This window comes from Dromiciops gliroides, chromosome 3, assembly GCF_019393635.1.
Source record: "Dromiciops gliroides isolate mDroGli1 chromosome 3, mDroGli1.pri, whole genome shotgun sequence".
In the NCBI taxonomy this organism is placed as follows: domain Eukaryota; kingdom Metazoa; phylum Chordata; class Mammalia; order Microbiotheria; family Microbiotheriidae; genus Dromiciops; species Dromiciops gliroides.
Window position 1 is genome coordinate 529,266,111 of NC_057863.1, and position 27,375 is coordinate 529,293,485.

The following is a 27,375-nucleotide window of genomic DNA, read 5'->3' on the forward strand; positions in this document are numbered from 1 at the left end:
TTTTATCATCTCTTGGACCACCATGAGCAAATAATTCATCACCTACTAGCCAGGTTGTTGGTTTTGAGAATACCCATACTTAGTTAAGTGGGTACTTAGATAGGAGACACAGTTTATCCCCTGGGTTTGGTATAATTTTCCAAGGTTTTCATTCCTTTAAGAATTCAGTGTTACCTCCATGTCACAGTAGATCATTAGAGTCTGATATTCAAAGAATTTTTGATCATTAAAATGCTTATTAAATTAATATTTGTATATGTTACAGTATCTGGTGTCATTTTGAATATTATTCAAGATTATAGAATGGGAAAGACTTGTCTTGTCCTTTTAGTTTAAGGTTAATTCAGACAAAATATGCATAGTTTAAAAAAGGTATGTATGTATTTCTTTTATACTGTCTGCATATGTTGTAGCACTATTCTGAACATATATCCTTCTGAACCTAGTATATCTGACTGAGCCAGGAAAGCCATCTTTGTCGGCTTTGAAAATTGTTGCTTGTAGAATGGGAAAAATGAGAGTATTTCATGTATAAATGAAGTAAGCCAACTGTAAGAGAAAATGAGAATAGAAAGAACTGGTTAATGATACAAATTATTATAGTTAGCATTTGTATAGTGTTTTAAGTTTTGCAAAGTACTTTGTATATGTTTTTTCACTTGGTGCTTACAACAACCTTGTAAAGTAGGTATTCTTATCCCCATTTTATAGATTAGGAAATTAAGGCAGACAGGTTACCCCAGGTCACATAGCTAGTAAGACATCTAAGGCAGGATTTGAACTCAACTCTCTCTCTCTTTTTTTTGTTTTTTGTTTTTGGGAATTCAGCTCTTTTTGACTGAAGTCCATGGTCTATGAGATAGGTTTATAAAGTCATTGAAGAGAGAGCAATTCATTGGTTAATATAGAGGGCATATGAGTTGAAGTTAAATACTTAAAAGAATACCTTTTTTAGTTGCATGGACTCTTCTTGTAGGAGATCATTTTTAAAAACATATTTTACTTTCTTGAAGGTTTCTGCAAAAATACATCCAGAAGGAAGCAGAATGTTGTCGAACAGCAAAACCAAATGTATCAGCTTCTACACAAGCCTCCAGACAGAAAAAGATGCAAGAAATTAGCAGCTTGGTCAAATACTTCATCAAATGTGCAAATAAAAGTAAGGGATACATATATTTGTTGATGGATTGCCTAGTGATTAATTGCTGTGGTTGATTTAGTTTGAACATGGTAGAGGAAAAGTTGGGTGGTAAATTTGATTGCAAACAAATATAACTAATTTATATTTTGATGTTGAGTATTGAATTTTTTATTTTCCCATTTTTGATATATTTTTTTCAGAGCAGAGTGCAGTGATTATGCAATTATTTTAATCACTTGGGTCACTAGAAAGATGGTAGGGCCCTAATAGAGGGAATTAAGTGTGCGCTGTGGGTATAGGGAAAAGGAAAAGGAGTTCTTTTTTGAGCAATTGTTTTTTTACTTAATAGTTTTTTTCCAGTTACATGTAAAGATTGGTTTCAACATTCTTTTTTTTTTTTTAAGTGAGGCAATTGGGGTTAAGTGACTTGCCCAGGGTCACACAGCTAGTAAGTGTTAAGTGTCTGAGGCCGGATTTGAACTCAGGTCCTCCTGATTCCAGGGCCGGTGCTCTATTCACTGCACCACCTAGCTGCCCCAACATTTATTTTTATAAGATTTTGAATTCCAAATTTTTCTCCTCCCTAAGACAAGTGATCTTATATAGATTATAAATGTACAATCATGTTAAACAAATTTCCACATTAGTCATGTGTGAAAGAATCAGAAAAAAAGGGAAAAACCATAAAAAAACAACAAAAAAAGTAAAAATAGCATGCTTTGATTTGCATTCAGACTCTATAATTCTTTCTTTGGATATGGATAGCCTTTTCCATCATGGGTCTTTTGGAATTGTTTTTGATCATTGTATTGCTGAGAAGAGCTAAGTCTGTTATAGTTGATCATCACACAGTATTGCTGTGTACAGTGTTTTCCTGGTTTCACTCACTTTACTTGGCATCAGTTCAGGTAAGTTTTTCTAGTTTTTTTTTCTGAAATCCATCTGCCCATCATTTTATTTTGTCTCTCATCTTCTTTTTTATTCACTTAATCTAATTCCCACCCCCCACCCCATTACAAGTATTAACTGCTTTTTAAAAAATATATTTTATAGGCAATATTTGGGGAATATTTAGTTCTCTTGCACATGCTCATTTGGGGTATTTTTTTGTTTTTTGGTGGGGCCAGTGCTTTATCCATGTGGGAAAGCTGGGATGCTAATCCACTGTTGGTGGAACTATAAAAAGATCCAACCATTCTGGAGAGCAATTTGGAACTATGCCCAAAGGGCTACAGAACTGTAGCCCTTTGATACAGCAATACCACTACTAGGTCTGTATCCCAAAGAGATCATAAAAAAGGGAAAAGGGCCCACATGTACAAAAATATTTATAGCAGTTCTTTTTGTGGTGACAAAGAACTGAAAATTAAGGGAATTCTCATCAATTAGGGAATGGCTAAACAAGCTATGGTATATGATGGTGATGGGATATTATTATGTTATAAGAAATGACAAACAGGATGATTGCAGAAAGGCCTGGAAAGACTTATATGAACTGATGTGTAGTGAAGTGAGCAGAACCAAGAGCACATTGTGCACAGTGACAGCAATATTGTTTGCTGAAGAACTGTGAATGACTTAACAGTTCTCAAGAGTACAATGATCCAAGATAATCCAAAAGAACTATTGATGAAACATACTTTCTACCTCCAAAGAAAGAACTGATATTGATTGAAAACAGATTGAAGCATGCTATTTTTCACTTTTTCATTTTTTTTTATTCAAGTTGTCTTGTACAAAATGACTAATATAGTAAAGTTTTACATGATTGCAAAAAAAAAGACTGGATACCCTTTGACCTAGCAATACCACTATTAGGTCTCTTTCCTAAGGTGATCAGGGAAAAAGGAAAAGAACCTATCTGTTCTAAAATATAGCAGCTGTTTTTGGGGTAACAAAGAACTGGAAATTGTGGGGATGCCCAGCAATACTATGATGTAAGAAATAATGAACTAGATGATTTTAGAAAAACATGGAAAGACTTGCATGAAATAATGAAAAGGGAAATGAGCAAAAGAACTAAGAGATCACTGTATACAGCAATATTGTTCTAAGAATAATTGTGAACAACCAAGTTATTTGGAGTATTATAAATACTCAAATCAACCACAAAGGATGATGCTATCCCCTTCCAGAGAAAGAACTGATAAATAAAAGGATGTATTGTGAGAAAATAATAGGGTTTTGGGAATTCCCAAAGGCAGGAGGGGATTGATTGGATTAAGATTGATTGGATTGACTGATTTTGCTGATTAACTCACTTAAAGTTAATTCAATTAAAACCACACCTGCCTGGCCCTCAAGAGGGTGTGTTCTCAGAGGGTGTGTTCTCAGAGGGTGTGAACTCTGCCCTCAACACAGGACCATCAAATCCAGTGAACCAGTGGATTTGGTTAATGCTAACCAATGAGCTTGAAGCAGTATGTAAGGACTGCCTCTCCTCTGTACCCAGAAAAAGCTTCCACGCACGGTTACTCTGAGTTAGGCTCTCTGAGGTGCTCTTGGTGGCAGAGGACTTGGAGGAAGAAGTAGGCCACCAGGCTGAGCTCTATTTTTTCCCTAGGCTAGAAGGCCAAACTGAGCTCTATTCTCTCCTGTAGGACAGGAGGCCAGGCTGAGCTCTGTTCTCTAGGCTGGAGGGCCAGGCTGAGCTCTTTTCTCTCCTCCATGCTAGATAGGCCTTTTCTTAACTGTCAGAGACATGCGTACTCTCTTTACTAATATTTAATATACTTTAATAAATGCTTAATGCCCCAAAACTGGTGCTAAAGCTTCTAATTTATAAGTAACAACCATATTAGGAACCCCACCTAATTTTTCCCAAACTTGGGACAGAAATAAGGAGACCACACATTTAGGGTTTTTTTTTGTTGTTTTTTTTTCTTAGTGAGGCAATTGGGGTTAAGTGACTTGCCCAGGGTCACAAAGCTAGTAAATATTAAATGTCTGAGGCCGGATTTGAACTCAGGTACTCCTGAATCCAGGGCCGGTGCTCTATGCACTATGCCACCTAGCTAACCCCACACATTTAGTTTTACTTGTCACAGTTTGGTATAGATTTACATATCTTTATAAATCTGAGTCCAATAATGGCCTTCTCTCTAGTGCAGGGTGGGGAGGGTGGGAGTGAGAAGTTTGGAATTTAAAATGTAACCAAAAAAATGAACAAAAATGATGTTATTAAAATATATTGAAGTCTCAACAGTTGCTCTTCATTCCAGTTAATCCATCTGAGTGAAAAGTATAAATTATAGGAGAATGTAATAGAAGTGCAATTTTATTGTTATCTAGTTTTAACTATAAAATTATATGTTCTATATAGAAGTTCTTTCATGGGTAAATAGCATTTACCTGTATTTAAAATGTTCATTTGTATGCACATAAATGCTGAATATTTAATAATGATAACAGCCAGTATTTATACAAGACTATAAAGATTGCAGAGACCATACATATCTTGTTTAATTTGATCTTAAGCTTTGGAGCTATTATTAACCCCCATTTTACAGTTGAGGAAACTGAGGCACAAAGAGTTTTAGTGATTTGCCTAGAGTTACCAACTATTAGGTGTCTGAGTCAGGATTCAAAATCAGGTCTTCCTGATTCCAAGTTTCTTTGATCTGTGACCATTTTCTTTTCTTTGTAGGCTAAGTATTCTAAGTTGTACTTTTTTTTTTTTAGTGAGGCAATTGGGGTTAAGTGACTTGCCCAGGGTCACACAGCTAGTAAGTGTTAAGTGTCTGAGGCTGGATTTGAACTCAGGTACTCCTGACTCCAGGGCCAGTGCTCTATCCACTATGCCATCTAGCTGCCCCTAAGTTGTACTTTTAAACTTAGTCATTAAATACTTTTTTCATAGATCAATTCCAGTCCATCCTAGGAATAGTTATTATACATTTTGAATAATTTGAGCTGGAATTTAATAAATGTTTGCTACCTATTCATTAATCCTTTATCCAGACTGATGTCTTTATATAATATTAATAATTTATTTTATAACAATTCATCATGTTTTCCTCGCTGCTGTTGTGCTCTTCTTTACCAGGAGCCCCCAGGTTGAAATGTCAAGAACTTCTAAATTATGTCATGGACATAGTGAAGGATTCCTCTAATAGAGCTATTTATGGAGCTGATTATAGTAATATTTTGCTTAAGGACATTCTTTCAGTAAGGAAATACTGGTGTGAAATATCTCAGCATCATTGGTCAGGTATGCTCCCCCCTGGATTATTGTTTGTAAGTTTTTTGTTGTTGAAACACTTTGTTGAAATAAGTAATTCATCAGTCAGGAAATTCTTATTCCTGAGTTGTCACATTTCTCCTCTTTCTTTTACTCTTTAATATTTTATATAATTGATTTTTTAAAAATTTCACAGGGGCTTTACACCTCAGACTCTTTCTGTGCTCCTAGAATCATGTACCTGTAGTTTGAATTGCCCACTAGATTTTGATTTGGGATTTGTTTTTTTTCATGACCAGTTAAGAGAAGAAAAGAAATAATATGCCAATTTCTTAGGTTAAACATTTGGTGAATATAGCTTTATAAATTACATAATATTTAAAGCAGAAATGTAACATTCCTAAAAAGTGTTTTTGTAGTGAATGTAAGATTCTATACTCAGAACAAGAACAGTTAACTTTCAAGCTTTCTGTAAAGAAATGCTGTGATTTCTCTTTGAGGTAGAAACCTTCATAATATCCTAAAAGGAGGCAGTGGGCTATAGTTTCTGGTCAAACAGGCAGCCCTTTAGCCTGCCAAGTGTGGCACAAACCAGGTTACAGTGTAAATGGGAAATATTTAATAAAATAACTATAAATATAATAGAACAGAGATGATGTTGGTATATTATTTTCTAAGTCAATATCTAGCTTCAGGGATCCTTATGATACTTTAGTGGCGCTTGTTTCTGGTTGAGTTTTGGCACCACTGCAGTTGTGGACAGAGCAGTGAGTATTGGGTACTATACAATCCACAGTCTGGACCCACAGACCAGACCTAGAGTCTGATCATAGGATTATAGGTTTAAAGCTGCAAGGGACCTTATAGATCATCTCAGTTTATAGATAAGGAAACCAGGGCCCCAAGAAGTTAGGTGTTTGCTCAAGGTCTCACAGGCTAGTGGCACAGGCAAGATTTCCCTATCCATTTTTTAATACCTGTTTTGTTTTTTAAAAAATTTGTTTTAAAAAAAAATTCAGACTTTTTTCATTATCGTAGGGTTTAGAGAGTTGCCTGGAATGCTCAGAAATTAAGTGATTTGCCTAGTCACACTGCTAGTATTTGTCTGGTGTGAACTTGAACTTAGTCTTGTCTCCAAGGTCAACTCTATCTCTCCTATATTGCTGCCTCTCTACCATGAGCTTAGGCAACATATATTACTCTTTTTTGACTTAGTTCCTTAATATGGAATATAGGTATACTATTACTATACTGTGTAGTATACTATGTATACTGTTATTCCATCTACTTTATAAGAATTTATTGAAATAAATAGTACATATGAAAATAGAATCCTGAGAAAAGAAAGGTAAAACTGCCAAAGAGGGATTAATTTTCTGTTCAGTCCCCATAAAAGATGACTTCTTATATGCCTGAATATATTTATTTTCCCTTTGATGACACAATAATTTCTGGGTTTCCTGGTCTTTTACTTTATTTATTGATTTATTTGTAAGGAAGACTGATTTACATTCTTTTTCTATTAAAAAATACATTTTATTGATTTCTTTTAATACCACCTTTATTTCTCAGTGTATTTTTCCTTTCCAGAGAGCCAGCTTTTATAACAAATAATAAAAAAGAAAGTTCAACTGAATTAATACATTGAAAAAGTTTGGCATTATATGCAGAGTTCTGCACCCATAGTTCCCTCTCATCTACAAAAAATGTGAGGGAGATGTGTTCAAATGTCTTTTCTATGGTTTTGATTGTTTTGCTGTAGTATATTGTTTTTCTCATTCTTATTTTATTTATAGAAATCTTTCTTAATGGTTATATTTATCATTTCTTACTGAAGAAGTACTATAGTACTTATTGAAGAGTACATTCAAGTACCACAGCTTATTTAGATATTCCCTAATTGATGGGCATCTGTTTTGTTTCCAGTTCTTCTCTGCTACTATGAAGAAAGTGCTACCTTAAATTTTTTTGTTTTCTCTGGGGCTTTTCTTTTTGTCATAGACTCTCTTGAAGTATATGCCTAGGGGTGGGTTTGCTAGTTCCAAGAACATGGACATTTTAATCATATTTTTAGTTTAATTCCAAATTATTTTCTAGAATGATTGGATCAGTTAACAACTCTACCATCAATGCATCAGTATTCCTGTCTTTCCACAGCCACTTTACCATTGATAAGTCCCATATGTTAATAAAATATATTAAAAACAAATGTCATTTAATTTCTGCAGAAGATATGCTCCTTTTGGTATCTTGCTTTTGAACATTTATTGAGTATCATGTGCATAATTTTTTCAGTATTATTTTAATAAAAATGTCAGGACAACATTGTCATAGGTGAATGCTTTAATCGTAACATGCACTTTACAAAATTAATATCCTACCTATATTATCTATATTTTTCAAGTAGTGGAATATTTTGATTCACTTAAAACATTTAATGCTCTAATTTAAAAGAAATGCTTTAAAATTATTGAAAAGACATTAAGGGGCAGCTAGGTGGAGCAGTGGATAAAGCGCTAGCCCTGGATTCAGGAGTACCTGAGTTCAGATCTGGCCTCAGACACCTGACACTTACTAGCTGTGTGACCCTGGGCAAGTCACTTAACCCTCATTGCCCTGCCCCCCCCCCATCAATGTGTAAAGACATTAATCTTGTAACTAATTTTGATTTTTTTTAGAACTTCTGGCCCTGTATTGTACATGGTATCTCAAGCCATCTAAAGATATTAATAGAATTTTAGTGGCTAGAATAATTCAAACTGTAACCAGAGGATGCTGTTCCCAGACAGATGGAGTGAATTTAAAGTTTTTTGATTTTTTTTCAAAGGCCATGCAGTGTGCAAGGTAATTTTTAATTATTTTGGAATGGGGCAAGACTTCAGTCAGGAGACTAATTAGAAAGTTTTTGCTATAGTCCCTGAGAGAGATGATGAGAGCATGAACTAATATAATGGCTGGGTTGGGTGGAGAGAACAAGGGGGAGTGAGAAATGTTGTAGAGGTAAAAACAAGATTTGGAAATTGATTTGTATGTTTGGGGTGAGGGAGAGTGAAGTTTCATATGTAGGAAGAATGGTGGTACCTTCAACACAAACTAAGGCAGAAGTCACAAAGTTTCTGCTTTAGTTTTTCTACTTGGAGAAGGCTTCTGTCCCAGTGGTAGACACTGAACTATACAAACAAATGTAAGATACAGACTTTGCCCTCAAGTAGCTCATAGTGTACTTGGACAAATTAGACTTGACACATCAAACAACAGCTGATGAAATACAGAACAACCAAGTTTATATTAGTGTGGAGGAAATTGTAAATAGAACAGGAACAAGAGTTATGCTGGGCAAAAGTAGGTATCAGGAAAAAATCAAGAAAGTTTATGTGAAGTGCTTTGTAAATCAAAGTATTTTATGTATATAAAGTGGCTAAGAAAAAGGTAAGAAGAGTGAGCCTTTTGTATCCATAAATGGACAATTTCTAGTAGGTATACACAGAACCATTGAGACACATGGGATTCTGTAATTTTTCATTAATCAGCAGGCATTTATTAGGTGCTTCTTATGTGCCAGGCACTGTGAAGCATTGGGACTACAAAAGCACAGATGAAATAGTCCATGTCCAGGGTCAGTTGAGACCCTAGCAATTTTGAAATGAATGTTGTCGGGCATTTCCATCTTTGTGTTAATTTCTTAATTGTCTTCAAGTTGATTATATAAATAGCAAAAATCCATGTGGTTTTTTAAAATATAATAATTTGTGCTTGATTTCTTATGTTGTAGGCAGGAAAAAAGCTGTGCAGGCTTGAATCATATACTGGCAGCCCTTAATATCTTTCTCAAGGTTTTTGCTGTAAATTTTCGTATGCAAGTTTGTAAATTAGGAGAAGAAATCCTTCCTACTGTGCTTTACATATGGTCTCAACAAAGACCAAATGATTCTTTGAAGGATGTAATTATTGAATTATTTCATCTGCAAGTTCGTGTTCATCACCCAAAAGGAGCCAAAACCCAAGAAAATGGTACAAGAAAATTTTTGTTATTGTTGTTAATTTGCTCATTCATTAACTATTTAGATCTGATTAGGTCTGATTTAAGTAAAGATTATGACCTTTTCCAGTTTGTCACTAACAGCTATTGCCAAATTGAGGCACCTCTGAGGATTGGATTACTAAGGTTAATGCTGATGTCAAAATGTGTCCCTAGCTTCTTTTATCTGATTGGTATTTATCAGCTGATATTTTTGTTAGAATTATAAGGTTTCATTCTGTGTTTTATCAGCTAATTAATAGACATTAATAAATGTCTGCTGTCTTCCTAGCGTAGTATAAGGCACTGTAGGGACTTAGTAAGTAAAAGACAAAGTCTGGATGGGAAAATAACAACTAACATATATGAAACAATTAAAGAAGAATAAAAGACAATATATAATTAAATGCTGAGTAGTATATAATTACTATAAATGCTAATAATTCAATGAAGGGAGGGATTACAGACTTCTTTTAGATGGTAGAACCTGGGTGATGTTTGGAAGGATATTTAATTAGAAGGATATTTGACATTTGCATAGGCAGAAAAGAAGGCAGTAACAAAGCTTCGTCTTCCGCCTAATATTTGTGGGAGACGGGACTACTGTATTGAGTGGTAGGTTCATATTTTGAAGAAGTTGAAGTCTAATAGTTGGCTAGGTTGAGCAGAGCCAAATTACATAGGGCTTTGAAAGCTGTATAGAGTAGTTGACAGTTCCTGAGCAAAGGTGAAATATTAGAGATTCTTAATCAGGGGAATGACTTGGCAAAACAGTGCTTTAGGTTCTATGTCTGACAGTGGTATGGAGGTTGGTTTGGAGAGAAAATGGACCAAAGTGGGTAGTTTTGCGGTGGTTAATTTTGAGATGTGAAACAATGAGAGCCTGGGAAGAAATAATGGGAATATTCTGAAGGAAGAATTGATAGCAGATGGGTCCAAGATGGTGGAGTAGCTGAAAGTAATACCATGAACTCTACCCCCATATATTCAAACAGATCAAGAAAAAAAGGCTATACCTAATCCTGATGGGGACATTTAAGGAAAAAAAAGAGTCACAGTGAGTTATTTTTCCATCCTAGTTTTTCACAGGGAGATAGAGAAATCTGTGGATGCTGAAGAAGGGGTGTGTCCAGGAGCAGTTGTGTGGAGCACTCCACTGCTTAGAGAGAGGCTGGGCACCAGGGCAAGAGGAGGTCCCAGGTGTATATCTGGTAACTGCATTGGAAATAGTTACCATTCACAGCTTTGTTTTCCATACACAGTTCCAAGTCACGGATACAGGGTGAACTGAGATGAGGACCAGGGTGCTCATTGTGGTGAGAGTTGCTAACCATAGGCAGTGTACTGAGAATAGAGCAAGTTCAGAAGCAAGGGTTTGCAGTGTGGTTTATACCCAGGAGCATAGATGGAACTCAGTTCCATCTTCTAGCCCAGTCTGAAGTTTGTAGAGGAATAACCTAAGTTGAATTCCCAGACCAAAGGGGAGGGAGCCCACACTTCTGTCATTCTGAACCAGCAGAGTTTCTAGCTGGCTGACAGGGACTGAGTCCAGCAGCAAGTCTAATGTTGCTCATAACCATAATCAGGTCAGGAACCTGTAGAGCTAAGACCAAGAGGGCAGCAATCACAGTTTGCCTTGGCTCAGACTACTTTGGGAGCCCTGAAAGCTTGCAGCTTTTCAGCCAGAGCTGACCCTGCAGTCTTGGAATAACATAACCCTGAATACCCACAAAACAACAAGACCAGCCCAGAACTATTCAGAGCCTGCCCTAACATCAAAAATAAAAAATATGACTTTACTAAGTGCCTACTTAGAGTCAGGGACCATGTTAAGGACTTCACAAATATTATCTCATTTGATCCCTGCAACCTTGGGATGTAGGTGCTGTTATTATCCCCATTTTACAGTTGAGGAAACTGAGGCATTCATTAAGTGACTTGGTCAGGGTCACACAGCCAGTAAATATCTGAGATTAGATTTGGACTCATGTCTTCCAGACTCCAAGCCATGACCTGTGGACTATCATTCAATCTAACTACTACCTTCAGACGTTGTCTGAAGTCAGAAAATAGGCTACAAAAATGAGTAAACAAATCAAAGAATCTCACCATAAAAACGTATTGGTTGTTAGCTCAAGCTCAGGTAACCATTGAATTTTTTTAAGCTAGGAGACTAGGATATTATGTCATTGATTCACTTCAGTTCAGCAACCATGTATGGAGCTTCTGCTGTGTACCAGGCACTATAGTAAAGGCACTATCATGTTAGAGAAGGGAACTGTTGGTGGAAATTGATTGACAGAAGTGTTGAAGAAGGTAATGACTTTAAGATTAGATAAGTTGAGGTGACGGTAGTATATCCAGGAAATAATAATTTGGAAGTAGATAGCATTTATATAATATTTTTTAAAGCACTTTATAAAGCACTTTAAAGCACTTCATTCTCACAATAACTCTGAGAGATAGGTGATAGAAAAGTCAAGTTTGGAAGTGAAGGTGTCAGAATCCCTTGTTTGTCTTTGAATATAGCAACATAGATAGATATACAGATATACCCATTTATACATATATGTATGTATCTATATGTAAATACCTTTTTAGTTGTTGGCAGTTGAAAATGGAACTGAGTAGAAATTATAGTTTTTTTATTCTTGTAAATAGGAGCTTACGAATCTGCAAAATGGCAAAGTATCTTGTACAGCTTATATGATCTACTACTGAATGAGATAAGTCATATAGGAAGCAGAGGAAAATATTCTTCTGGATGTCGAAATATTGCTGTCAAAGAAAACTTGGTTGAACTAATGGTAGATGTTTGTCACCAGGTATAGTAGCTCTTATTATGATACTTTTTTGGTCATACTGTTCCCTGTTAAATTTTCATCATATTTTCACCTATATTCTTGTGAGAAAGAGACATAAAATTATTCTGAATATGGTGTTTCATGTTTCCTTCATCTATTCAGTGTGTCTTGAATAGCTGATGTTTTCTTTGCAATAACTTCTTTCCAAATATTCCTTAGGTGGTGATTCTAGGCTATTCCTTTCCCTGTTCAGATCAGTAAACAGTTTGAAGGTCTCTTGTTGGTATTTACACTCTTATATTTTCCAATAACATGGTTTGTAGAAGACAAGGTTATCTTTAACTCTGCTTTCCACATAGAACTTTTTGTTAAAAACATGAGTCAGCTTACTGTGAAGAAGTGTAACTGCTATTAAGATTTTTTTTATTTTAAAAAATCATTCCTCAAAAAACTTTGTCATTTTGCTCTATTAGAGATATCTTTATTTTCTGTTAGTTTAATGTTCTTTGGTAATTTTTCACTTATCTGGCTGTTCCATAGGTACTATCCAGCATAGTAAAAGTGTTGGATTAAAAATGTTTCTCGTTTTTCTAAGATTATCATATATGTTTGAAATATCATAATTATGTATTTGCTCTTGGCCTACAGCTTCTATTTTTCCTCCATTTGGGAAGTGTTGTTTTTTTTTAACCTTACTTTATTAGCTAGCTTTTTCTAAAAGCTGACGTGAAGAAAAAAACCTATTCTCATCGTATGACTTTTCATTTAAAACAGGTCTTCGGTGAAGATACCAGAGTCCTAGAAATCTCTCAGTCTTATGCCACTTCATCAAGAGGTTTTTGTAGTAGCAGTACACCAAACAAAAGGAGGAAAATAGAATTAGGCTGGGACGTTATTAAAGATTACCTTCAGAAGTCACAGAATGATTTTGACCTTGTGCCTTGGTAAAGTACCTAAATCTTCTTTTCTTGTTCACTCTTTTCCTTAGTCCCATTTTTGGTATTATTAATAGTTTTATTTAAAAGACTAGCCCAATTTCTATAAAATTGCTTTAAAACGTCAAAGTGAGCAGTTATAGTCTTGTTGTGAAAGCCACTTATTAGTCTATAGTGCCTAAGTTTTTTATCTATTGTTTGTAAACTAATTTATTAGCTTTGCAAGCTAAATATGCCAACTTTCGAATGCAGTGCTGTTCTATCTTTGGTAGATAGAACCATCCAGGTTTTTCTATTTTTTGGTAGGTATCTCCTCTTAGAGGAGTAGGCTATATGTGTAATTTTTTTTGTAGATAGGTACCCTTTTAATCTTAATAAGAATAATAATAGCTAGTATTTATGTACATAAATAGCCTGCTATGTACTAGACATTGTGCTAAAGCATTTTTTCATATATCTCATTTGATACAGCAATCCTGGGAGGTAGATGCTATTACCCCTTTTTTACAGATGAGGAAAATAAGTAAACAGAGGTTAATGACTTGCCAAAAGTTACATAGCTATAAAGTATCTAATTGTCTTTTTTTTTAACCTGGGTTTTTAACATTTCCAACCACCATAATTAATGTGTAGGTATCTGTGAAAACATTGCAGATAGGAGAAAAAAATCTCTTCCTCTTCAAATTATTTTGGTTTTATTTATCTCTGTATACATGGTATCATTGCCATAAAATGTAATCTCTTTGAGTGCAGGGGCTATTGTATTTTTCCTCTTTTATCTTTAACACCTAGTATAGTGCCTTGATATAATTGGCATTTAATTAAAGATTCTTGATTTAACTGAAAAGCTTTAAAGGGGCCTCAAAGACCTGAGGCCAGATGAATTAAGGTAGTAGACTTGTTGCCCTGAGCTTTGATTTGATCCTTCCATTCTTTTTTCTGGGCATTAAGTTAGTGTACTAAGTTAGAAGTTAAAGGAAAAACAACTTAAAATTTTTTTTTAATTTGGAGGACTATTTCTTGGGAGTTTGGTGTAGTGCTTCTGCACTACATCACTACATCACTACTAGTGATGCAAATGGAATAAGAAGATATAGTTTCAAATCCCATGTCTCATATTTAGTAGCCATATGCCATGGACAAGACATTAAGCTTGTTAGCTACGGTTTCCTTTTCAGTATAATAGTGATAATATCACTTTATTTTTAGGGATAATGTGAAGCTCAAATGAAGTTCATTTATTCAACCCTCATCTATTAAGCATTGTTCTTGTGCCAGGTACTAGGATGAAAAACTGAAACAAACTGCCCTTCTCTTAAAGGAGCTTGCATTCTATTTAGTGAAAAAACATGTATGCAAATAAGTCAATACAACCTAAATGCATAATAAACATAAAGTAATTTGGTAAGTGGGCACATTATCAAATGGGCAAATTCAGAGAAGCAGTGATGAATCTTACCCTTAACTAAAATTTCTCTCTGCCTGTTTCCTCATCTATAAAATAATTATTGCCTCCTTCATAGAGTTGTGCAGATCAAATGAAATACTCTGTGATAAAATATTTTGTAAAACACTTGGTAATATATGTGTTTGCTCTTACTATTTGTGTGTGTGTGTGTGTGTGTGTGTGTGTGTGTGGCAATTGGGGTTAAGTGACTTGCCGAGGGTCACACAGCTAGTAAGTGTATAAAGTGTCTGAGACTGATTTGAACTCAGGTCCTCCTGAATCCAGGGCCCGTACTCTATCCACTGCACCACCTAGCTGCCCCTTACTATTATTAAAAATATGCATTTTTCAAATTAATAATATTGCCTTTTCTTTTTTAAGGTTACAGATTGCAACACAGTTAATAGCAAAGTATCCTGCAAGTCTTCCAAACAATGAGCTTGCACCATTATTAATGATACTACACCAGCTCCTATCCCAGCAGCGACGAGGGGAACGTATTCCATATGTGTTAAGATGCCTCATCGAACTTGCATTGTGTCAAGGCAAGAAATTGGATCTGGAAATCTCACAGAAGTCAGATCTCCTGAAACTTTGGAATAAAATTTGGTCTATTACCTTTCGCAGTATAAGTTCTGAACAAATACAAGCTGAAAACTTTGCCTTACTTGGTGCCATAATTCAGGGAAGTTTGGTTGAAGTTGACAGGGAACTGTGGAAGATATTTATAGGATCAGCTTGTAGACCTTCTTGGTAATTATAGTATATTATACTTCTATTTCTAAATTTAGGATTATGTAATGATATAATATAATAATATACCTTTAGTTTCACTTGAGAATTTTCTCTTGAACTTTTCTTTACTGTGAAAAGTCACTATAACCATAATAATGTGATTTTGACTTCAACAAAGGTAAAGAGATTGTTGTTGCAAAGGTGCAGAATTTCTTCTGACTATTGGATCGAACTTACAATTTGTTGCTTGTTTACTCAGATAGTAATCCTCAATCTTCTATGTTATCTTGAGTTCTAAGAATAATAAAATCTAATTTATTTCCTGGAAATCATGATATTCAATATCATGGATCTTATAATTTGAGATAGCTCAAAACCAAGATGTATAAGATTTTATATATTAAGATTTAAGTAATTTGCCAAGGAATATATTTATGTTCCTCTAACATCTAATGATTGCATTCTCTTTAAAATAAGTTGTCTCTTTCTTTAAGTCCTGCAGTGTGTTGTTTGTCATTAGCCTTGACCTCCTGCACAGTTCCAGAGATGTCAAAAGTAGGAATGGATCAGAGTATTTGTGAAATAAATCAAAGTTACTCAATAAAAGAATTAATTATGAAATGGCTGCTGTTCTATCAGTTAGAAGATGACATGGAAGAAAGTACAGAGCTACCTCCAGTTCTTTGCAGGTAATTTCTCTTAAGAAGAAAGCTGTATTACATTTTATTTTTAAAATTTTTTAAAGTAATAAGTATTTTTATTTATAGTTTTGGGTTCCAATTTTTATCCCTCCCTCCCCTCTCCCCTCCCTGGGGCAGTAAGCTATCAGATATGGGGTATACACATTACATTTTAACATTCATAGGCATATTTTTGCTCTATGATAATCATAAGCCTTAAAAGTAGGAGTAAAGCAGTTTAAGCCTTTACCATTGATCAACAGGCTTTTAAAAGTGTTTACCATGTTAGATGCTGGAGATACAGAGACAAAATTGAAATAATCCTTGCCTTCAAGGAGCGTATGTTATTATATTGGAAGAGACAACATGTATATTCAAAAATAAAGACAAGTTAAATTTCAACAGAGAAGGGAGCTGGCAGTTGAGGGGATGAGGAACAGTGTCATGAAGATGGTAGCATTAGCTCAGAGTCTGGGGAATAACAACCGTGGGATTCTAAGCAGTGGTAGTGAGGAGGAGATACAGTCCAGATGTGGGGTAGAGAGGTGTGGTGGCAGCCATGGCAAAGATAGGAAGATGGGAGGTGGAATGTGTGAAGAACAGTTTGGCTGGACCACAAAATAGAGTAATGTGTAACGGAGCTAGAAAAAAAAGTTGTGCCCATATCATAAAGGGCTTTAAAAGTTAAACAGAAGAATTTATAGTTGATATTAAAGGAAATAGAGAGTCACTGGGGTTTGTTGAATAGGGAAGTGATGTGTTCAGATCTGTACTTTAGGAAAATCATGTTTTCATCTCCGTGGGGTGTAGTTTGGAATAAAGAAATTTAAGGCAAGGAGGCCAATTAGCTTATTGCAGTAGTCTTGGGTTAGAAGTGTTGAGGGCTTGAACTACAGGTTAGGATGGTGGTTTTGAGAGTAGATTAAAAAGTAAAGAGAAATGTAGGGAAGAGAGATGTTGCTGAGATAAAAACAAGATGTGGCAGCTGAATGGATATGTGGGCAAAAGTAGAGGGAGTAGACAAGATAATGCCAAGGTTACAAACCTGGGTAGCTTAGAGGATGGTGATTTCTTCAACAAAAATAGAGAAATTTGTAAGAGCCCTGAGTTTTGGGGAAATTGGATGATTTCAGTTGTAGACATATTGAGTTTCGAGATGTCTCTGGGATATCCAATTTGAAACATCTAGTAGACAGAGATGTATGACTGGAGCTTAGGAGAGAGGTTAGAGCTGGGTATATATATATATATATATATATATATATATGTTTGGAGTCTTCTGCATAGAAGTAATAAAGTAATTAAGTGATAATTACCATCCAGGAATAATGTTTGAAAGGCTTGTCTTGAACTTGAATATGTATTTATTTATAGTAGGCAATACTTAATATGTTTTATTGTATTAGGCAATAGCAATACAGAGTTGTAATTGAAAAGCAACCAAGGAGCTTACATTCTGTAGGGGAAATAACATGTACAGGTGAGTAAATATAAAGTAATGTAATAGGAGTGCACTCATAACCAAGGGGAATTAGAATAGGTCCCCAAGTGATGGTGCTTGAGCTGAGCCTTGAAGGAAGCTAGGAATTTTAAGAGGTATAAGTGGCAGTTAGGTCTTTGCTTATAGGTATCTCAAGTACACTATGTGCAAAATAGCACCCATTATGTCATTCTCCCTTCCTTTCCTTACTCCATCTATCATATTTCTTTTGAGGATACCACCATCCTGAGTCATTGAGATTCAGATTTTTAGAGTCCTTCTCAATTCTTCACTCTTTTGCCCCCCTCCCCTCCCCTATTTAATTAGTATCTAGTCTTGTAAATTCTGTCTCTAGAGCATCCCTTACCCTTCTCTTGCCTCACAGTGCCATAATTTAAATTCCCTATCTCCCATCTTTCCCCTCTCCAACCCTTTGTCTACTCAACTGCCAAATTGATATTCCTAAAACACTGATCATGTCTTTCCCATCTCTGTTCAGGATACTCCAGAGGCTCCCTGTTTCCTCAAGGCTAACAGAGATTCCTCCCTCTGCTTGGCACGTATAGCCCTTAAAATGTGTATGGCCTCAGCCTATCTTTCTAGGCTTATTTTTCATTGCTTCTCTTTAAAGACTTGACAGATTAACAAAACTGGTTGTCTAGCTGTTCCTTTTACACCATTCTTTCCTTTTTCTTATTTTGGATTTCGTGCTTGCATTTCTTTCTATCTCTCTCCTTTGCTTGCATAGAGGCAGGACTTATGTATTTATTAAACTCAAGTGCAAAACTTCTTCTTCACAGCGATTTTCCTCATTTAGCCCTGGAGTCAATTCTTGTGAGTCTCACCATGAAGCATTGTAAAGGGGCAATGGATTTTTTCCAACATGTGTTTAAATGGTATGTAAATTAAGAAATTTTTGTGTTGCCTGGAACAGAATTCTAATGTAATTTGAACTGCCTCTTATTAAATGTAAAATTCATTTATTGAGCACTTCCCAACTGTGAAGATTTTCCTTGCTATCAAGTGATAGAGATCTCTATTATTTTGGTATTTAAAGGTCTATTTGTTTATGATAGCCTAACTATAAAACTAAGGCCTTATTTTCTTACAGTGAGCAGCATCAAAAAGACAAAGTGGAGCCTACATTCTTAGAAGTAGAAGAGCTGTACCTTCAGACAACTTTTGACCAGATGGATTTTTGTACCAATATGATGGATGTTGCCCCTGAAAAAATCCCTACTAGTGCTGGACTTTCTGTCCATCAGAATCTAAAAGAAACACTAGATCGCTATCTTCTGGGATTGTCTGAACAGTTTCTAAATAATTATTCCTTTGAGGTGAGAGTTAAGGATATTTAAATCTGTAACTTTGACAGATTATTTTTTTTCACATTGGGTTACAGAGTGTTTTTTGGGGGGCCCTGAGTAGGAAAGATTGTAGAGGAAAGAATCAATGGTATAAAGAAAATGCTATCTTTAAGGGAAAGGAAATGCAGCTGAGGGGGGAAACAGTCTAGCAATTATTAAGTTGCACTTGTGTTGTGCTAGACTGTTCCACAATCACAGAATCTCTGAGTTAGAAGTCATTTAATCTAACTGGTACCTGAGCAGGATCTACTTTTTTTTTTTTTTTTTTAGTGAGGCAATTGGGGTTAAATGACTTGCCCAGGGTCACACAGCTAGTAAGTGTTAAGTGTCTGAGGCCGGATTTGAACTCAGGTCCTCCTGAATCCAGGGCTGGTGCTCTATCCACTGTGCCACCTAGCTGCCCCGAGCAGGATCTACTTTTAAGCATTAAAAGTGGTCATTCACCCCCTTCTCTTGAGGCAGCTTTTTTTTTTTTTAAACTACTGGACAACTCCAATTATTAGGAATGCAGAATTCATCTCGCTTCAGTTTCCCTAACTGCCTTCTTCCATAGCACAACCATTTAGGTCTTTGAGAACTAATGATAATAATGATGATGACAATGATAAGAAGAATAGACAACAATTATATAACATTCTAAAATTTTCAGAACACTTTTTACAAATGTTATCTTCTTTAGTGTGTGAAGTTCCCGAATTCAAGTAGTCTTTTGGGGAAAAAAATGTGCAACCTTTCCAGACTTTTGATTGGCTATGTGGCATAATCTAAGCGATGTTTTATGAAGATTAATATGGTAACAGGAAGAATGAATGAATGAAAAAGCACTTATTAAGTACTTACTATGGGGAAAACACTATTCTAAGTGTTTGGAGTACAAACAGAAAAACAAGACAGTTCCTGTGTTGGGGCCTCTTCTTTTGGGGGAGACAGCACATAGAGGAGGTTTTAGCTATGTCACATGGAGAGGTCCTGTAGTCCTTAGGGTACAGTGGCAAAACAGATGTTGGTGTATCTTTTAAAATGTTATTTCCTTTTTTTTGGGGTGAGGCAATTGGGGTTAAGTGACTTGCCCAGGGTCACACAGCTAGTAAGTGTATAAAGTGTCTGAGGCCGGATTTGAACTCGGGTCCTCTTGAATCCAGGGCCGGTGCTCTATCTACTGCGCCACCTAGCTGCCCCTAAAATGTTATTTCCATTTATTAAAAACCATGTCTGTTCATGATGCTGAACCATCTAATTGTTCTAGGGAGGAGCTATGTGGACAATTGCATCCTCCCTCCACCTCCAACTCAGCCCCTTTCCAATTTACCCTGTAATTATTTTGGATATACTTATTTATATATGTGTTGTCATCCCCAGTAGAATGTAAGTTCCCTGAAGTCAGGAGTTGTTTTATTTTTGTATTTATATACTTAATGCCTAGCACAATGGCTGGCACATAGTAAGTGCTTAAGAACGATTTGTTGATTGATAATGGCAAAGCAGAAAAAGAAATCTAAAGGAATTGGCTGGGATAAGAGGTGGAAAAAAGTAGTAAATTGGAAGGAAGTGTCAAGATGTATCTATGGGAAACTTAAAGAGTTACATTTTTAAGAGAATTCTGAAACCAGATTGAAGAAATAATTTCTCATCTCTTCCCCATCTTTGTGACACAAAATCTGCAGACCACTCAGTACCAGGGAACATAGGAAAAGGCAGAAAGAAGAATAGAAAACTTTAGGAGTAATATGCCTGCTTCCTCATTCCTACAATTTAAAAAGCCTGAGAAAAATAAGCTCATAGAAACCCTGCACTTTTCCACTTACATTTCATTGTCATGCAGTCTAGTTTCTAAATTCTGCTTCATTATAAGTAAAAACAACTCATTAATGCTACGATAATTTTCCTGTAAGAGAAGATAATGTTTTATTTATATATATAATAAAATGACTAATATGGTAGTATTTTACATAATTGCACATGTATAACTTATATCTGATTGTTTACCACCTCAGGGAGGGGGAAGGGTAGGAAGTGAGAGAATGAGAGAGAGAGAGAATTTGGAACTCAAAACTCTAAATAAATAAATAAATACAGTTGTTGGGTTTTTTTTGTTTGTTTGTTTTTGAAAAAAAAGGGAAGATAATATTTAGAAATTGTTTTGTTCGTTCTATGATCATTTAAATGTCTATTACACCAAGCATTAGGGGAATTAATGGCCTAAGTAAAACCAATTTTTGTTTTCCTAGAGTTTACAGTCTAACACAGGAATGTTACACACACACACCCTCCCAAAAATGGCTCTAGTCAAAGTACACCATGTTAGATTTGAAAAGCTCTGTGCAAGGCTGAGGAGGAAAAGTGTTGCATGGAGCATGTCGAAATGTGAAGTAGCAATACCAGTGTATATAATGCTAGGCTAGTAGAACATGTGTGTGTGTTTCTTTGTCTTGATTGAGCAGGCTAGAGTCTAAGATGTTTGGATCAGAATTTCTTTCAACTGTGGAGATTTAAAAAAATATTCGCAAAGATAAGCCACTATTTTTTAAACTTAGTATAATTTACTTATAGCTATAAAAGTAGTTCATTTAAAAGATAGTCACAGGATACTTAAAATCATTTAGTAACTATTCAGAACAATGCCATATTAACAGAAACATATTTTATATTTGTGCTTCTGGTTTATTTCAAGACTATAAGGTCAGAAGCTCTAGTCCGATGTTCCAGTCTTTTGGTGGGTGTTCTTGGCTGCTATTGTCATGTGGGTATATTATCTGAAGAAGATGCATATAAATCAAAATTGTTCCAGAATGCCAAGGTAGGAAATATAAGTCAATACTTTTTTGACAAAATTTTTAATAGCATTTATTTCATGAACAATTGATTTATTTGATAGGAAAATGGCATTTGAGAAATTTGTTTATGATGATGATGATAGTAGCTAACATTTATAAGCATTTACTCTATGCCAGGCATTGATAAGCACTTTGCAGTTACCATCTCATTTGATCATAACAGCTCTGAACTAGGAGCTGTTATTAGCATTTTACAGATGAGGAAACTGAGGCAAACCAAGGTTAAGTAATTTACCCAGTGTCACATAACTAGTAAGTGTGTGAATCTGGATTTGAACTCAGGTTTCCCTGACTGCAGGCCTGGTTTTCTGTCTTCTGTGCCACTAATTGCTCTTTATCTGTCCAGTGAGTTTAGACTCAGTGGTCTCTGAGGTCCTTCTACTTCTAAATTTGTGTTCCTGTGACCATATGGTCCTGTGTATGTGATTATCTATTCTGTTCTACTTAGAGGAAAAATATAATGAAATTATCTAAGTCTAGGCTAATCTTTACTGCTTAATTCATTTGTGCAAGCTTTGGGTATACTTATATAATGTCTTTTCTTTAATTTTTAGACTTGAAATTGATTAAACCTAGTAACAGATTAATATTTTTATTTATATCATCAAGTTCATATGCCCAGTGATAATCCCTAATTAACATTCTTTTATGGATTTCACGAAGGTCTGTGAAGGCTCAACTATTTTTTTTTATTCCTCTTTGGATACTATCATGTTTATATTTTAATTGAAAAGTACTATAGACTCCTTTCCACAATTTTTTCCCTTCATGATTTTTAATTGTGTGATATCAAGTTGAACTTCCTAATGTATCTTTATCAAAAAATTCAGAGACTTCTTCAAAAAAGAGTTAGATTTCTGCTGCTGCATTTTACTTGAAATGTTTCTGGTATGTTTTGCTTTGTTTTCCATTTCTATTCTTTAATAGTCTCTGATGCAGTGTGCTGGAAAAAGTATTACTTTGTTTAAAAGTAAGATAAATGAAGAATCTAGAATTTGTTCATTGAGGACCATGATATTGCTTTGTACCAGCTACTTGTATAATTGTACAAAGGTAAGATTCCTTTTGATTAATGTTTTAACTTTGTAATTCCCTTAGCAGTGTGGAATATCTAGATGACTATTGGTTGTTAGCATTTTAGTTGTTTTTTATCACAAAATTTTAAATTCAATTAAAAACTAAATGGAAAAATACATTTTAGATGTAAGTGAATAAAGCAACTACAACAATTTTCAATATTGAAAGTCTGTTTTTGTCCTTTTTATTAAGTTGTCTGAGATAATTCTACACAGAATAAAGTACACAATTGATTCTTCATAAGTAGCATTTTTTTTCAGCCATTCATTTTGTCCCTGCTATGTACAGGGCAATAGGGAGGCCTTTTGGGAAACAGAAGGGTGAATAAGAGATATGCCTTCCAGGACCTTTATTGTACTTAGTATTTAATTTTGTTGGAATTAGATGGATTAAACTGACTGGAGGGCTAGGTTGGGCAAGGTAGGTCTGGGCATGGGCAAAGGCAAAGATTATCTGAGATCAAAGGATATATTGTCAGTTAAGGAAAGTTCTGAAGACTGTTATCTTGTTTCCTTCCTAACTTTCGCTTTTACAGAATGTGTCAACATTGTGTGGATTGATGAGTGGTTATCTGGGTTTTGGGTAGAAAGGCCAGGTAAAGAGAGAAGAAAGCAAGAATTATGGCTACAAATAAAAGATAAAGAGAGTGCTGTAGATACAAAGACAAAAACATGAAATAATCCTTGCTCTCCAACAATGTCCACCTACATTTTGTGGGGGGAGAACATATACATTTATGTATATCCAGAGTAGATAAATATATGTGTGTATTTATAGATATATGTGTATATATATTTGTATACACACATACGTAGAGAATCAGTACAAAATAAATACAAGGTTGTTCACTACAAGATAATCTGTGGGGGGAGGAAGGAGGGTACTAGCATTTGAAGGGAAAAGAAAAGGCATTGTGGAGAAAGTAGCATTTGGATTGTGTCTTGAAGGAAATGAGGGATTCCAGGCATAGAGGATGGCCAGAAGGACAAGGACATGGAAGAGGGTGATGGGGTGCTTTGTATGAAGAATAGCAGGAAGGGTAACTTGGCTGGTCTGTAGAGTTTGGGAAAGGGAGGAATAGATACTGAGCCTGGGAAGATAGACTGGAGACAAATTATGAAGGGCTTTAAACGCCCAACAGAGTAGTTTATGTTTTAAAAAGAGGCGATAGGGTACCCAGGGGGAGTTTGCAGTAGGGCAGTGTTGTGGTCAAACCTCCACCTAAGAAAAGTAATTAAGGAATGATGAACTCTGCTTCTCTTTTTGTTAAGGGGCTTTTGCCTCAGTTACTGTTGCTTCTGAGAGTCAGTCAGTATCTTATTTATTTAGTTATTTAATCCTGGCCTTATCCAGGGTTACAGCGACCAGTCAAGAACTGAACTGAACTTACTACCTGAACTGGTAGTTTATGCCTCATTGCCTGTGGTGGCTTCAGTCATGTTGTCAAATCAGATTACTGCTGAGTAATTTTCAGCTTTATCGGGAGTATAACTGGGAATTAGCTGAAATTGACCAGAATATAAATGTAGAAAAGATGTTTTGGACAATTAATGATCTGTATTGAGATAACTGCTCTGTATATCAATAGCATGAATTTTTAGCCATGTAATCGTGAGTTTTGTTGTGAGCAAGGATGGGGGTAATGAAACAGGATTGATTTTAGAATTATCTCATTGGGTTCTTTAGAATCAATAGCTTTTACATATTTGACTGCTTCTATAGTAGAATGAAGAAAAAGTACAGTGAAACATAGATGATGGACATACACTTACTCATAGTTATTTATAAATGAGTTTTTTACTATTTTTGAAGTGAGTTGCATATATATATATGTATGGATATAGTTTATTTGTATAAACTTTAATATTGAAATCTTTCATATTTATCACCTTATTCTCTCAATCTTGTAGAGAACTCATAATACAGAAGAAATAACTTTTTCTCTTAAAACAGAAAAAGTACAAATTTGCTGTAACAGATGCAAATTTCCCCCTTTTTTTCCTAATAGCACAAATCGAATAAGATTGTATCTGGCCTTTTTCTGCGTTTGTTAACATCAAAGTTGATGAATGACATTGTGGACATTTGTATAAATTTAGTAAGTATGGTTTCAATCATTAAGACTCTAAAAAATTTACATATGGCTTATTAGAGTATTATTTTAGAATATAAGTTAGGTTTAATTTTATTTTAGTTCTCTAAAGAGATCACCTACACCAGGATATGCAGATTATTGCATTCAGGACTGCATCTAAATCGTAAATATATAAAAATATGCCAAAAAAAGAAGAGTTCATGTCTGCTAATTCAATTCAACAAGTCAGAAGCACCCACTCTGCACTGGTGATACAAAATAAGACAATAAGCTTTTGGAGTTTACACTGTTCCATGTAGATAATAAATATATTGCAGGCCCAGGGATTCAGGAGATCTTGGCCAAAGAGCTTTAGGAAAATTTGAGTGGGGTTATTTTGTGTGTGTATGTGTATGCCACTAATACTTTATAGCTTTGTGATCCATTGTGAACCACTTTCCTTCTTTAAGCTTTAGTTGATTCCTTTTAATATTCCGTAATTCACATGTTCAAGAAGTTTTCCCCAATATCTAATTCTAAGTAATAATGCTATTAACTGATACTTATATTGAACTTTGAGTTTCTCAAAGGTATGATCTCCTTTGACCTTTATAACAGTTGTCTGAGTAAGCTAAGATTCAAAGAGTTCAGTGATTTTTTCCCTGGTTATCCAACTAATGTGTCAGAGACAGAATTGAAGCTTCTAGCTCCAAGCACATGCCTATTTCTTCTTTACTGTGTAGCCTTCCTGCCTCCCTCCTGTTCTACTCTAGGGCCTTTGCCTATGGGAGGAAAGATGTCTCATCAGCTATACATACATACTATCTTGTATTCTTGCAGATAATTAAGTTCCCAATTAAATTTCCCTTTTGCAGAAGTTTTCTCTAATTAATTTCTCTTACTTTCCCAATGATAATCAAGTGTCTAGAGTAGCTACATCTCACTTAAAAACAAAATATCTTTATATTGATATATGTCATCTATTTTTAGCTGAAGCAATCAGCCTTGCATTTTTATTTTACAGGCTGTTAGAAAAGTTTGTTCATTTATATCAATTTCATCATTCAAGTGTTGGAGTGAAAGCAGGGATAATTAACATTTTATTTGCATATCAAAAAGAAGTTAACATTCTTATCTGGATATGGAAGATTTTTGTTTTTTCTCTTTAAACTGATAAGCAGCTTTTTGTCAGAAGCAGTATCTAGTAGGGCAAAATAATTTCTGTTCTTTGAAGGCATCCTTTACTAAACGACCATTTGATTCTGGAGAAGTAGAATTCATAGAAGATGATGTCGACAGAAATCTAATGGAGGTAGAGGATCCATCAACCATAAACCTTTTTGAATCTGATGACACTAATATTAGTAATGCAAATGAATCTGGAGAGGTACAAAATACATTTGGTGAGTAGATACTTAATATTACCTTTTATTCTTCCTACCTACTGATTTTGCCCTAGAAAGAATGTAGTGATTGAGATTGGTGTTGGTTTTTATCAGTTCTTTTTGTAAAACTAGTTATTGGAATTGCCATTTTCTTGTACCCTTTGTAAGGGCCTAACATTAAAATTTTAGCTATGATGTCTAAAATCTAATGAGTGGTCACCTTAAATTAGAAGCAAGAGTTTAGACTTTAAGTATTTATTAAAGTATATCAGAAGTTAGTGAAGAGAGAGAGAGAGGGATAAAAAGCAAACTTCATATAACTATCTAAGAGAGCCCAGCATCTGTCCTCCCAATAAGCTGCAGTCCGAAAATGAAAGGCCTCACTCCTCCCAGAAGCCTCCTGTGAAACAGGAAACAGGGCTGTCCACACACACAGTTCCAAGCTAATTGGCTGGTAACCCTAATTAACAGGACTCCCAGATAGCAGACACAACTTCTGGACACCAAAGTTACATGGTCTCTTTTGAGGCCAGAGCTCACAATGTTCCTACCAGCAGGGGGTGTCATTCCAATTCTCACACCTTTTGGCAATAGGTTGAGTTCTAGCCACTGCATGTTGGTTTCTAATGATGATGCTCTTTCCATCCTGAAGATGCTAGGTTTTAATCAATTGCATTAGAATTTCATTTGTCATATGTTGGTGATTTTAAAAAAGATACATCTGAATAAGTACTTCAGAAATGTTGCTCTTTTTTTTTCATTTTGAGAACTCAGGAAATTTTCTCTTCATAAACTGAGTCAGCATATTTGTTTTTAGGTGCAATAAGCCCCCTAGCTGAAGAACATTTGACAAAGCAAGATCTCCTTCTCCTGGACATGCTAAAGTTCTTGTGTATGTGTGTAACTACAGCTCAATCCCATACAGTATCTTTTAGAGCATCAGACATAAGGAGGGAGCTATTGAAGTTAATTGAACCAAGCATACTAGACACTTCTAAATCCCTCCACCTACACATGGTAAGTCAAGTTTTGTGGAAAAGGTCTTAGATTTTTCTATTACCAGTTGTTGCAGTATATCTTTGATTCTAAAAGTCTAATAAATCTCTCACACACATACACAGACACACACACAGACACACCACACACACACACACACACACACACACACACACACACACACACACACACATGCATTGTTGGTGGACAATTGCTTCCAGA

The 27,375-nt window shown here is 35.3% G+C and overlaps 1 protein-coding gene across 1 annotated transcript in view; it reads left to right on the top strand.

The window, feature by feature from the left end:
* ATM (ATM serine/threonine kinase) overlaps window positions 1-27,375 on the top strand; it is a 131,751-nt gene that overhangs the window by 9,146 nt on the left and 95,230 nt on the right. Inside the window, 15 exon segments of the mRNA XM_043998900.1 lie at window positions 1,014-1,159; window positions 5,187-5,351; window positions 8,000-8,165; window positions 9,094-9,332; window positions 12,001-12,164; window positions 12,918-13,087; window positions 14,907-15,278; window positions 15,755-15,949; window positions 18,221-18,316; window positions 18,532-18,757; window positions 21,459-21,584; window positions 22,549-22,674; window positions 24,707-24,796; window positions 26,007-26,175; window positions 26,975-27,174. Coding sequence (XP_043854835.1) covers window positions 1,014-1,159; window positions 5,187-5,351; window positions 8,000-8,165; window positions 9,094-9,332; window positions 12,001-12,164; window positions 12,918-13,087; window positions 14,907-15,278; window positions 15,755-15,949; window positions 18,221-18,316; window positions 18,532-18,757; window positions 21,459-21,584; window positions 22,549-22,674; window positions 24,707-24,796; window positions 26,007-26,175; window positions 26,975-27,174 — 2,650 coding nt within the window.